Below are 14555 nucleotides of genomic sequence, written 5' to 3' on the forward strand. Positions count from 1 at the left end.
CTGGTGGGGGATGCAGGTGTAGAGGGATTGAATGTCAGTGGTGAAAAGAAGACGGTTCGGGCCAATGAGGAAGATCAGAAATCAACCCTACAATGAAGTGTAAGGAAGGTTTTTGCAGTCCCATTTCATGACTTTTTTGCTATTCAGCAGATCTGAAGGACAAGAAGAATTCCTGATGATCCGCGATGAGGGGGAACTCCTGGAACCGGTTCCTGATTGTGGTACAAAATCAAACATCGAGGAACAGACTTTGGCTGTGGATTCACTGGAGTCAGCCGAGTTTGTCTCCGTCTCAGAGTCGATAGCTGTTCAGCCCATTACCCGCACCAGAACAGCCAGTGAGCTGCTTGCATGCAGGTATAGAATTAAATAGGAGCCAATTTTAAAAATTATGGTTTTATTCAGACCATATGTATGCCTGGTCAAAACTGAGCCAAATTCAATAAGTTGTCAGATGTCCTACTTCAGCTTGGACTACTACCCTGACTTGAAGAGATTAACAAATTTCCCTTGCAGTACTACAGCTTTATCAAGATCCAAATTATTTGTATATTTTGCCCTATCTTAACAGAAAACTCGCAATGAAAGATGCCCACCCTTAAGTTAATTACAAATTGGAAGTTAATTAAACACTTCTCTTTTCTTTCGGGGCAATGTTTGATATCATTTCTTGATGTCATTTTTGTTCTGATCATAGGAATTCATTGAAAATTAGTTTTGTGTTTTTTTTTCTCAGCCATATATCATGAATTGTCTTGTTAAAATAAACGTACAGAACAATGCAATAGAAAAGAAATGCTCACATTAACAATTTTTAACTCATAAACTCAAAATGGAATAGTTCTGTTTCTATTTCTATATGTGTAATAATTGATATAGTACATCCAGATATGGCACTCAAAATTGTGTGATACTAACAGAAAATTATGGCAGGACTAGAAGCAGGTCATTGCATGCCCGTTTAGTTAGAGGAGGGTGTATGGTGCATGAATTTTATATGTGATAAAAATTCTTTAAAAGTAGGCAAAACATTACTCATCAGGTGTAAAATATTAACATTAATATCTTTGTTTTTACCTTTTTAAGCCATTTTTCCATAGAAGAATTGGAGGAATCGAAGAAGTTTTACCAATCCCAGAACCGATTTTTGAAGCTGGTGTTTGCTGTATATAATGTCATTGCTGCTTATTCAGAGTTGACTTGCTACTTCATCATTATCTTGAACAATATGATCTCTGCCTCTGTAATCACACTCTTCCTGCCTATCCTTATATTCCTCTGGGCAATGCTTTCCATTCCCAGACCCAGCAAACGATTTTGGATGACAGCAATCATCTACACTGAGGTGAGCTATACGAGTTTTGCATGTTCTTCACACTACAAATTTATATATTATGAAGTTTTATGTGCACAAAAGTGTAATTAAAACATTATTGTAATTTTCTGCTTAAAAGTCACAATGATTTTAGCAGTTTTTCTATTCAGATAAATAATATGCATATATATGAAGTATGGCGTTATGCAAAATGGGACTGTATTTTGATAAAAACATCCATTATCGCACTGTAATTCAGATACTCGGTGCCTCACTGGTAGCAAGCACTCTCGCATCTGAGTTGGGAAGTCTTAAATTCAAGTCTCACTCCAGAAACCTGAGCACATAATCTAGGTTGACACTGCAGTACAGTGCAGAGGAAATGCCATCTTTAAGATGAGACTTTAAAGCAAGGCTCCATCTATCCTCACAGGTGGACATAAAAGATCCAATGACACAACTTGAAGAGTAGGGGGGTTCATCTTGTGTTCTTGGCAATATGTATCCCTCAGCCAACTAAGAAAATCAGATAATGTGTTCATTTATCACATTGTTGTTTTTGGGTGCTTGCTGTATGCAAATTGGCTGTTATGATTCCCTACAATTACAACAGTGACCATAATTATAAAGCTACTTAATTGTCTGTAAAGTGCTATTTGTGTTTGAGTTGCATTTCAAATCTCTGAGCTTATTGCACTCTGGTTTGCTTCACCTGTTTGTCATTGAATAAAACACTTACCATGAAGATCACTGTAGGCACTAGTCGTTATAACCCCTGTGATACTTTATTCTTTTCCTACATTATATTCAGTATTCAAAAGTTTGTCATGCAAGTGTAAGTACCTTTGTTCAAATGTGACCTGCCTTCATTTGACTTTGCAGGTGATGGTGGTTGTTAAATACTTATTCCAGTTTGGATTCTTCCCTTGGAACAGCTACTATGTCGCTTCGCTTAATGAAGACAAGCCATTCTTCCCACCACGTATTCTTGGATTGGAGAAGACAGATGGTTATGTTAAATATGATCTGATTCAGCTACTGGCACTCCTGTTCCATCAGTCACTGCTAAAGGTGGGACATATCAACTTTCAATATTATTGATAAAATAGGTATTTGTGCAGTGATTTGAAACATAGCAATACTGTACATAAATGTGCTTTTAAAATATGCTGATCTAGTCTATTGATCTCTTGTTTATGGTGGCAAGTGAGAATTAAATCATCAACAGAGCAAAAAAGTTTCTTTTTCCTACCAGAAACCCATTGAATAGAGACTATTTGCAATAAACAGAAATAGTATTTTTTGTGGGTGTCACTGAGTCCAAATTTTGCAAAATTGGGAGTTCTCATAGAATGGACACTGAAACCCCAATTTTAACTTAGGAGTATTTGGTGTGTGTGGAGTGGGCAGGGGTTCCCCACAGACCTCTCGATGAGGCTTAAGTTGTTCAGATGTCTCTTGTGCCTGAAACTGGCAAAAGTAAAATCCGGACTTCATGGTCTCTTCCCAAATTTGCATTGTGGCTGTCCCACTCGCCACCTGATCCCTAACCCGATCAACCACTCCCTCCTGATCGCTCTTCCCACCTGACCCTCCAGACAGCCCCCAGTTCTTCCAGGACTTGTATGAAGGCCGCTGCTGACTGACGATACTGGTGCTCAAAATTAACATGCCCTACCTAACAGCACTGTGGGTGTACCTATGCCACACAGACTGCAGCAGTTCAAGAAGGCAGCTCACCCACCTTCTCTAGGGTAATTGGGATGGGCAATAAATGCTGGCTTTGTCAGTGATGCCCACACGCCATGAACAGATAGAGAAGAAGTACTCTTCACCTGGGAATGACCAGCATATTTCTGCACCTCACCAGTCTCATGTATATGAGGCTGAGGCTTAATATCAGGTGTGCCTTTGTGTTCCAATGCAGGGATTGTTCCCTATGCCCACGGGTTGGTGGCTCAAACCAATGTTTAGGCAAATCACTAAAATATTTACAGCATTTCATTGAGATGAATTCAAAAAATGATTGTGGATTGTTTTACTTGATTTGTTTATGAATAAATAGTAGCATGAGGAAAGCATTGATTTGCCCACCACTTGTAAATGCTGTAATTCTCCACTATTCTACAATTTCCAGCGGTATGGACTGTGGGATGATCAGGAGAATCAAAAGAAAAAGGAACGTGTAAAAGAAAAGGAGGCCATGCGAAAATCACAAGATGCAGACCTGGATGCAGCTGCAGATGACCAAGTTTCTGACTTACAACCAACGCAGGAAGTAAAAAAGACCAGATTCCATTTCAGGAGGAGAAAACAAATCAAAGGTTAGAGGTTATTAGAAACAATACTGCCAGACATAATAACAATACGGGCTGAATTTTACGCCGCCCCAGCGGGTCGGATGGAGGCTTGGGGGTGGCATAAAATTGAGCGGGTATCTCCGGGAGGTCTACCTAGCGATAGCTGCCGGCCTTTCTGTGCGCCGGGCGGGGGGGGGGGGGCATGGCAGTTGGGCACAGGGTACCCGATTGAGGGCCACCCCCACCTTCCAACCTACCCCCGGGACCCACGACGCCCCTCCCCCCAAAGACCACTCCAGCCTCACCAGGGAAGGACTGGTCTCCCTGGTGAGGCAAGCCCAACTTACCTTGTCTCCTGGCTCCATCTGGTCGGCTGGGCTGCAGTCCCAGCAGTGGCCACCACTCCTGGTGGAGCTGCTGGGACTAAGCTCAATGAGGTGGGACCTCCTCCCTCAAGCGGGTGGGAGTCCCACCTCGGGACAATTAAAGGCTGGGGACCCTTAAAATGCGGGACTTTTATGTCGGTGGCGAATTCCCGTCCGCCTAAGGTAAAATACAACCCTATGTAATACAAATTTTAATCCAGTGTTTAGTGAGGTTTGCAACCACTGAAACACACATCTGGTACACACATCAGCCTGAATGTTACTAGTGCACCGCAAATCGCGACAGCACGCTTTGAAGTCAGCAGTCCACCCGCGCGGGGGCTCATTTAAATGGAGGGGGCAAAACAACCACCCCCTCTATGTCATCGGGGGCAGCTTCTCCCTCCCCGGCAATGGCGATCAGCACTACTGCGCAGGCGCTGGTTCCGTTTTTAAAGGGCTTCAAGCCCTTAGAAGAAATTTGAATTTTTAAATGAACGGTATTTCACATTGTCTTTAAAAAATTAAATAAAAGCTGGAGGCCCTTTCCCACTATGCCCAGCGACGATCACGGAGTTCCGATGGCATGGGAATATTGGTGTAGAATGGCCGTCGGGACAAGGTAAGTTAATTTGCATGTGTTTAAATTAATTTAAATATTAAAATGAAGGCCCCGCCGTTCGGCGGCAGAGGGCCACACTGAGGCCTCGCCACTGCTGGTAAAATGCGACGGGGCCTTCTCGGCTTCGGGGGTCGTGGCGGGCCTCTCCTGGAAGAATTTTCCAGGTGTCTTCCTGCCACGACCCCTGAGGTTGGAGGGCTAGTAGACGTCAGCCCATCAGAGTTAATTCAGATGTTTTTATTAAACAGTTTAATCCCCATGTCAAAAGAGTGAACTTCCATACAATAATATAACATATTTGTTCTGTGAACTCCTTTGGCCTTTGTGTATCTAGGCTTTCATTAGCTTCTTTTTAAACTTTTGGCTAAATTTGGTCTATTTGTTGTCTACATGGACTTTACGTTGTCTACATGGACTTTAGCAAGGCCTTTGACAAGGTCCCACATGGTAGGCTGGTCCAGAAGGTTCAAACACACGGAATCCAGGGTGAGCTAGCAAATTGGATACAAAATTGGCTTGGTGATAGGAGGCAGAGGGTGGTAGTGGAGGGTTGTTTTTCAGATTGGAGGCCAGTGACTAGTGGTGTGCTGCATGGATCGGTGCTGGGCCCTCTGTTGTTTGTCATATATATTAATGACTTGGATGTGAATGTAGGGGGCATGATTAGTAAGTTTGCAGATGACACCAAAATTGGTGGTATAGTGGACAATGAAGAAGGTTGTCTAAAGTTACAACAGGATATAGATAAACTGGGAAAGTGGGTAAGGGATTGGCAAATGGAATTTAACGCAGACAAGTGCAAAGTGATGCATTTTGGGAAGTTAAACCAGGGCAGGACATATACAGTGAATGGCAGGGCCCTGGGGAGTGTTGTTGAGCAGAGACACCTTGGGGTGCAAGTACATAGTTCCCTGAAAGTGGCAACACAGGTAGACAGGGTGGTGAAGAAGGCATATGGCATGCTTGCCTTCATCGGCCGAGGCATTGAGTACAAGAGTTGGGACGTCATGTTACAATTGTACATAACGTTGGTTAGGCCGCATTTGGAATTCTGTGTGCAGTTCTGGTCGCCGCACTACAGGAAAGATGTGATTAAGCTAGAGAGGGTGCAGAAAAGATTCACAAGGATGTTGCCTGGTTTGGAGGGCTTGAGTTATAAAGAGAGATTGGATAGGCTGGGTCTGTTTTCCCTGGAGCGAAGGAGGCTGAGAGGGGACATGGTAGAGGTATATAAAATTATGAGAGGCATAGATAGGGTAGATAGCCAGAGTCTGTTTCCCATGGTAGGGGTGACTAAAACTAGAGGGCATAGATTTAAGGTGAAAGGGAGGAGGTTTAAAGGGGATCAAAGGGGTAAATTTTTCACACAAAGAATAGTGGGTATCTGGAATGATCTGCCTGAGGAGGTGGTGGAGGCAGGAACAGTAGTAACATTTAAGAGGCATTTGGACAGGTACATGAATGAGCAAGGCATAGAGGGATATGGAATTAATGCAGGCAGGTGGGATTAGTTTGGATAGGCATTATGGTCGGCATGGACGCGGTGGGCTGAAGGGCCTGTTTCTATGCTGTACGACTCTATGACTCTATTTCTTTACCTTCTGTCCTGAAAGCATGTATTCTTGTTGGATGCAGTTCCATGAATGTTAGTAACTCTTCAGTACCTGAGCATTTTCAAACAATAACCACATCTCATATTGTTTCAAAAATTCCACAACGAAAATTGATAATTTGGAGATTACAATACTCTTGCGGTTGCATGTCTTTTGTCTTTGGCTGGCACACTGTTCTGGGTCTGAGTGCTGGACTGGAAGACATTGGGCTGGATTTTAAGGAGCCCTCGACATTGGGATCTGTGGCAGGGTTGGCGGGGTGGGGGGGAGGGGGAAGCCTAAAATTCAGCCCATTGCATTTTGAGAGTGTTTTTTAAGTCTAATTAAAGGCATACTCTCTATATAAAAAAAAAGTATACTTTCATTTGTTTAGGAGAGATTAAAAGCATGTCATTTGTCACATTGATGCCATTTACAAATGAGCAATGATGCATATTTCCCCAATTGATCTTATTTGTCAGCAACCAAGAAATATTTTCTATGATAATTGTGGCCCTTTAAAAATTGATCCCTGAGTTATTAACATGTGACATGCTTTTGTCTATGATTCCATTCTCCTTTGCAATTAAACACTATATCTAATGCTACGAGTGCTAAGATTCACAATATTTTATAAACTAATATAAAACAGCGATAGTTCTAAAATAATATATAAAATATATGGGATTAATGTAGGATTAGTATAAATGGGTGTTTGTTGGTCAGCACAGACTCGGTGGGCCAAAGGGCCTGTTTCAGTGTAGTATCTCTATATAAAATAAAATAAAATAAATCACACTGCTCACAATGAGTCCATACATATAAAGTGACATTAACCTTAAATTTATTAATTAAATGATTTGAACAGAATGGTAGTAGGAACAGGAAGTGACAGTCAGCAGTGAGTGGTTTTGGGTGCCTGGAGGCTTTGGAGGTGGCAGATGACAATGGAATCATAGCCTGACTGAAGTAGAAGCAGGGAAGCAGGAGATCCAATTTTGGTTTGAGTTGAAGGTGAAGAAAGAGAAGTATAATGTGGCTTTATAAATAGAGGCATTCAGTGCAAAAGCAAGGAAGTTCTGGTGAATCCTTATAAAACACTGGTTCGGCCTCAACTGGAGTATTGTGCCCAATTCTGGGCACCACACTAGGAATGATATGAAGGCATTGGAGGGAGCAAAGAAAAGATTTGCTAGAATGGTTCCGGGGATTAGAGACTTCAGTTACATTGATAGATTGGAGAAGTTGGGGCTGTTTTCTTTGGAGCAGAGAAGGTTGAGAGGAGATTTGATAGAATGCTCAAAATCATGAAGGGTCTGGACAGGGTAGGAAAAACTATTCCCATTGCTGGAAGGGTCGTGAAACAGAGAACACCAATTTAAGGTGATTGGCAAAAGAAGCAATGGTGACATGAGGAAAAATTTTTATGCAGCGAGTAGTTAGGATCAGGAATGCACTGCCTGAGAGCATGGTGGAGGCAGATTCAATTGTGGCTTTCAAACGAGAATTGGATTGTAATGAGAAGCTTTTTATGTTGTGTAAATGGTGCTGATGGTTCTCTAGAGAAGGCGCGGCATAGTAGTGCTGTTGCTGGGTTTCCAGACTGCACCGTTTGATGCTGGCTAGAGTGGGTTCCTGTCCTTGGAGATTTCCCCTTGGCAATGCTCTCATGGTTAGTTCTGATGTTGAGGTAGTTCTGCCAGTGCTGGTCCATTCGTGTCTACTAAGTAGAACATTTGTGGTTTCCATGCCGACTTGCCATATTTGCATTGCATTGTTAATGTCCCACTGCAAGGGATGGGTGATCTGTTGTATGCAGATAACTTAGCAGTTATCATTGATCTCCAACGACTCCGATACATATCTTTGAGGATTCGAACTGGTAGGATATATGTATTAGCACCTGTGTCAATTTTGACCTTGAGAATATGTTTGCCAGCACATGATATTGATAGTGGCCAAAGCTTCCAGTTGTTGGACTTCATTGACATGATGTGTTAGGTTCACAATGTGGAATGCCTGTTCATCATCTGTCTGAGAACTACTTCTCTCTGGGTCTTGTCTCAGGCCTGTTTTGGATAATTATCTAAGAAGAGAATTTGCAGGGCTATGGGGAAATGGCAAGTGAGTGGGACTGGATGAGTAACTCTTAGAGAGAGCTAGCATGGACAGGATGGGGCGAATGGCCTCCTTCTTGTGCTATAGCCATTCTGTGCTTCAGCATGATGATGAAGGGCTGTGTTTTCAAAATTAAATTGGTGGGAAAATAAGAATGAAAAGGCAGATACCGGAAGCAGGAGAATAGGTAGGTTGAGGAAGAGTCATATTGGGAGGCTCACCACTACCTTCTCAAGGGCAATTAGGGATGGGCAATAAATGTTGGCCTAGCCAGCAACTCCCACATCCCATGAATGAATAAAAAAAAAGGCTTTCAAAAATAAAGTTCATTAAAAGCAGAGGCTGGGGTAATAATTTGAAAAATAAAGTGAAAGAAGTTCTCCCATTGAAACCAGTAGGAGGAAAGAAACAAACAGTATGGGAATAGGAGAAAAATGAGTGGTATTGCTTTCAGCAGAACCCAGGGGAAATAAACATTTTCATCAAACCAGAGCCGGCTTCAATGCATTGCAGAAAAAACACAGGCTGTAAGGGAGCAGGAGAAAATAAACATTCAGTACCACTGTTTCAAACAGGAAACTTGGCAATTGAATGAAAATAGGCTTCAATATAGAAGCTGAAGGCTTGAGATTGCAGGAAAGGGAAGTGGTAGATGGTGGGAAAGAGCGAAAGAGGTTGCCCAAGACACGATGTAAAAACTAATTAACAGGCAGAGTTGGAGTGGTCAAGCAGTGGGAAACAGCAGGAGAATCTTCTTTACCCAAAGAGTGGTAAGAATGTGGAACTTGCTACCATAAGGAATAGTTGAGGTGAATGGTGTAGATGCTTTTACGGGGAGGCTAGATAAGCACATGTAGAAAAGTACAGGATATGCTGGAGACTTGTGTGGAGCATTAGTATAGACAAGTTGGGCCAAATGACCTGTTTCTGTGCTGTAGACTCTATGGGCTGAATTTTACGCCACCCCAGCAGGTTGGATGGTGGATTGGGGGCAGCGTAGTATTGAGCGGAAGGCCTTCCCGCTCCGCCCCCACCTCCGGCCAACTTTACAGCAGTCGAGTGGGGGGAGGTGGAGAGAAACGGCCTGCCCCAGGCCAATTGAGACCCTTAAGTGGTCACTTAAGGGCATTTGCCTGCCACGGGTATTTTAGCCGTGGCAAGCGGGCGTGCTGGGGATGTGAAAGGCCACCCAGCGATAGCTGCCAGCCTTTCCGCGCGCTGGGTGGGGGGGCGGGGGGTGTCATGGCAGTCGAGCACAGGGTGCCCGATTTGAGGGCCGCCCCCACTTCCCGACCCATTCCCGGGACCCAAGACGCTCCACCCCCCCCCTCTCCCCAAACGACTACCCTTGCCTCGCTGCCACGATTCCCGGTGGCACTGCTGGGACTAAGAACTGCCGGCCCGCTGATTGGCCGGCCGCTCACTGAGGTGGGACCTCCTCCCTCAAGCGGGTGGAAGTCCTGCCTCGGAACAATTATAGACCGGGGACACGTAAGATGTGGGTCGGATCCCCAGGCTAGGGTTTGACACAGACATTTTACGTTGGGCCATTTTTAAGAACTTTAGAGCATAACTGAACAAGACCAGAGTAAGAGCCATCTAGTTCCAGCTGGGAGGAAGGGCTGCTGCAAGGAAGAGAAACGACATATAAAATAATAAAATAATTTAAAAAAAATTTAATTAAAAAAATATGTAGGACAAAACTAGAGACTAGCAAGCACATGAAGACACCATTTAACGGCAGAAATAAGGAAAGAAAAAGCTTGCATTTATACAGAGCCTTTCATGTCCTTAGGTTATTCGAAAGTCTAAGTACTTTTGAAATGTAGTCAGAACAACCAATTTGCATACAGCAAGTTCCCACAAAGCTGTTTTAAGGGAAAATTGGAATAATATTTGTGGCAGACGATGGTGCTAAGCTGTATCGAAAGAACAAATATTCATATTGCTAGTGTTTTTCCGGCATGTGCAATCATTGTATTTATAACCAGCAGAGGGAGTTGGTTTTGTCCAAACATTCCAGCAGCTAATCAGTAGATGGCACTGCTGTTCCTTTAAAGGGCCATTGCCTTCACTCTTTCAGTTGTAGCAAATTGTAAACTGGAGCATTGACCCCCCAATATCAGGTCCAAATGGGGGTCCTGAGCCCGCACTTGCTGGCAGTGCGCCCTTCGGTGCAATCTTCCCAGAGGCAGACTCAGCGCTCGCTGTCTTATTAAGGAGGGCAGGTGGGCTTTCGATGCTGCAGGCCCAATCAGAGAACCGGAAACTTTGTAGCCTCGGCAGCACCACCAGGAGAGGTGGGCGCTGCTGTGGCAGGTCGGGAACCACGAGGGTACCTCAACATGGAGGTGCCCTCAGATGTGTGTATTAGAAGTAAAACTTATAAAGGGTAAAGCTGTTAGGCCACTCAGTGCTGAGAAGAAACTCCCTCCGAAAGCATTGTTTGGGCAGCAGGTGGGGCCTTTCCTGCCAATGGTCCTCTGGCCTGCTGCAGGGGGGCAGCCTCCACATGAGGGAGGGGCCGCTCGTCAGGCAGCAAAATGCCGCATGCACACAAATTTAGCCCAAATTGGAGCCTTAATCATCTCAATTGGGTGCCTGCCTCTGTGCAGTGAGCAACTGATCAGAGTCTTAGCCTGCCTCTGGAAAAGCTCCCCAGTGGCAGAAATGCATTGGGGAACTGTCCCCCACTATTTACCCGGCCCTCTCCCGCCTCCAAGCCCGCCACCATGGGGCTGAGAAAATTTAGCCAAACATTTCAAATAGGCCAAGATCATTGATCTGTGTTTTGTTCCAGGATGTGTATCTCTGTTTCAGTCTCTGTCTGCCTGTCTTTCTCTTTCTCAGCTAGAGGAAAATGTGTACATTCTAATTACAGTCCAAGTCCAGGCTTTTGGGAGAAATTCAGGCCTTGTTGTGAAATGAAGGTATTAACAGACACAAAGACCACTAAAGAACATAAGAAATAGGAGCAGGAGTCGGCCACTTGGCCCTTTGCGTCTTCTCTGCCATTCACCAGGATCATGGCTGATTTTCTACCTCAACTCTACCTTCTCTGAATATTCCTGTATCCCTTAGTACTCAAAAATCTATCGACCTCTGTCTTGAATATGCTCAATGACTGAGCATCCACAGCTCTCTGGGGTGGAGAATTGAATGATTCACAAACTTTGACGGAAGTAATTTCTCCTCATCTCATTCCTAAATTGCTGACCCCTTATTCTGAGACTGTGACCCAGTGTTCTAGATTCCTCAGCCAGGGGCAGCATTTTCTCAGCATCTACGCTGTCAAACCCCTTAAGAGTTTTATATGTTTCAATTAGATTACCACCTTCTAATCTCCAAGGAATATAGGCCTACAATATAAGCTCATCTCATCGGACAATCCCCTCATCCCAGAAAGCAGTCTAGTGAACTTCAATTGCACTCCCTCTAGGGCAGGTATGTCCTTCCTTAGATCTGGAGATCAAAACTGCACACAGTATTCCTGGTGTGGCTTCACTAATGTCCTGTAGACCTCTTTACTCCTATACTAGAATCCCTTTTTAACAAAATTTTACATACCATTTATCTCCTGAATTGCTTGCTGTACCTTCATGTTAACTTTCTGTGCTTCATGTATAAGGACAACTCAATGGATAAGTGTAATCATATTGTGGAATATGTAATTTCTAAATTTTATTTAAACCCTTATTTTGGACTTGAGAAACTTCAGTTACTGAGGGGAAAAAGTCATTTTCAGAATGTTTTCTGAGAGATTTGCAGGTAAGTAATGGTAAGGTTGCACAATCATAATGTGATAAGCGTGAACTACAAAATGACAGCTATTGTAGTCACGCTTAAAGTGTTTCAGTGGCTATAAAACACTTTGGACGTCCTGAGGTCATGAATGGTGCTGCATAAGTACAAGTATTTCTTTATGATACCATTTAACATTAAAAATACATATATTACTGCCTACAGGAGCAATGGACACAGCAGGTACTTATAAGCAGTTTTTAATGATTATTCAGGAGGTTGTGGGACAGGAAATATTTTTGTTTTGTTTTACACTACACAGTATGTCAGGCCAGTATCAATTTGTTCAGGCTTTGCACGTGCTGGCTACATAAAGAAATGTCATAAATTATCCCAGGAATGAAAATAAACCTTCTTTAATGAAAAAGAATTCATCACTCTGTATCATGAAATTGCAATTTAGGTGTATGAGTTAATTGAAGATCTTTGTGAATTGTGGTATAAGATCAAATGGTTTATTGAAAAATATGATTCTTTTAGAGAAGGAAAATTCCTCTCAGAAGCCCAAAAAGAAACGCAGCAGGAAGGAAAAGGCGAGCAAGAAACTGAATGAATTTGGGATGAAAGTAAAGAGTTTTCTCTTTAAGAGGTAAAGTACCCGCAGTACTTGCGTTTTTGTGACAAAGGAAGTTTTTAAAAACATGATTCAAATTAAGGGTGCAAAACACGAAATTAATTTTAAATGAATCCTGCAATTAAACCATCAGTGTGTTTTCTCATTTAAATGCGATTAAGGGGACCTGCACTATTTTAAGACTTGGTTTAAATTAGGTTTGAGTGTGAAACAAAGGTAGATGAACAGATGCAGTAGAAATTGTTGCTGGATGAACTGTTGTTCTGCAATGGCTAGTTTAGCCATCGCTCCAACAACCCGTGCTTATGTATATATAAAGGGGTGGACTAATGCAGGAGCCTGTGGAGCCCATGTCCAGGGGCCCTGTGCAAAGATGGGGCACCCAGTAAATCATATAATGCAGAAAAACTGAATAAGACCAATATTATTAATGCAGTGTGTAAACATTCTATATGCATTTTATTACACACTTGTGCTTTAATGGATCAGGAGGGGGGAGGGTGCAGTGGGTGTGGCTGAGCCCCAAATGTTCTCTGTGCCCGGGGCCCCCAGAATTCTTAATCCAGCTCTGTGCATATATCCCCAGTCATTGTATGGTCGCAGTGTATGGGTGGAATTTTCCCAGGCAACGGGAAGCGGGTTTGAGTGCAGGTAGGGAGTTAAATCCCCTAAAAGTGATGTCAGGTCGGGATCCTGACATCATCCCGCCCTCTTCTGGCTTTCACCGGGGGGTGGGATTGAAGGCAAGCGGTTAACCCCATGAAGCTCTCGGGTAAGTAATTAAAATAATCAAATACCTCGTTAAATACTGTTTTAACTCTCGATTCTGGATTTAACAACCAGATCTGTCAGCAACTCGCCAGGGTGACTGAGGCGAGTATACAGCGGGAAGAGCTTCTTCAGTGAAACTAACATGTTGGGAAGGCTTTGATCAGTGAAACTGAAGAACTCCAGGTGAAAGGCTGCTGCTCAGAGCACATCTCAGAGAGTGCTTTCATCACCCCAACTCCCAGGTCTCTGCCTCTCACCAAGGAGACAAATCAGTGAGGTGTGAGTGTTTGTAATGGCTTGTGTGGAGTGGAGGGAAGGACAGCATTTGTGGAGGGTGACTGTGAGGCGTGAGTGCGAGAGAGCAACAGACTGAGGGTGAGTGTGAGTGTTGGTTGTTCAGATGGAGATGTGAGGTGCCTGCAGAGAGAGAGGAATGGGTGGAGCTGCAAGGTGTGTTGTCCTAAGGAGTGCTGTACAGGAGAATGGTGGGAAAGTCAGAGTGTGTGGCTTGACACCCACAAGTGTTATGCTATTCACCTGTCATGTCCTTCTGAGATCCTGGATCCTCTCAGTGCACTGTCTGCAAGTTGCAGGGAGCACACTCCAGCTGCTGACTTCCTTGGCCAATAATATCCACTTTTGCTTGGTTGGAGGCCCTGTCCTCTTCCTCCAATCCTTGGGAAGCTCACCTCACTGCAGCCTCTCAGCTTCCTCAGCAAGACCTCCAGGTAAGAGTGAGAGACCTCGGGAGGCTGTCTTCCCATCCTTGCAGTTATTGCAGCCTCAAAAAATGCAAGTGCTTGTGAGGCATTCTAACCATATTGTGGTCCCTTTAATTAGATATCTTTCTTTGACAGATCCAGCACACCATTCCACCCACCCTCCCCATGTGGCTCAGTTAAAGAGCCTCGGCAAAGCCAGCTCTTTCACCATTCAGGTTCTCAACCGGCAAATGGTCCCGTCATTTGGTTAGGAGCTAAGTTCAGAAAATTCCACCCCACGAGTCAGCAAGCAGTGATGATGAAACTGAGATGTTCTCATTTAGAATGCAGTCAAAGGCTCCTCATGATGATTTAAATTGAAGTAAAACATTTAAG

The 14555-nt window shown here is 43.7% G+C and overlaps 1 protein-coding gene across 7 annotated transcripts in view; it reads left to right on the forward strand.

The window, feature by feature from the left end:
- piezo1 (piezo type mechanosensitive ion channel component 1 (Er blood group)) overlaps nt 1-14555 on the forward strand; it is a 394374-nt gene that overhangs the window by 340702 nt on the left and 39117 nt on the right. For 6 of the 7 annotated variants that reach the window (XR_010976661.1, XM_068049232.1, XM_068049237.1 and 3 more), the window contains 5 exons: nt 148-357; nt 1087-1345; nt 2198-2386; nt 3453-3639; nt 12594-12702. Coding sequence is in view for 6 of the 7 variants with exons in the window: in XM_068049232.1 (XP_067905333.1) it covers nt 148-357; nt 1087-1345; nt 2198-2386; nt 3453-3639; nt 12594-12702 (954 nt within the window). In the remaining variant the exon portion in view is untranslated. The remainder of the gene's footprint in view (nt 1-147; nt 358-1086; nt 1346-2197; nt 2387-3452; nt 3640-12593; nt 12703-14555) is intronic. The other variant, XM_068049233.1, reaches the window with a different exon arrangement.

The sequence above is a fragment of the Heterodontus francisci genome, chromosome 17, assembly GCF_036365525.1.
Source record: "Heterodontus francisci isolate sHetFra1 chromosome 17, sHetFra1.hap1, whole genome shotgun sequence".
Taxonomy (NCBI): Eukaryota; Metazoa; Chordata; class Chondrichthyes; order Heterodontiformes; family Heterodontidae; genus Heterodontus; species Heterodontus francisci.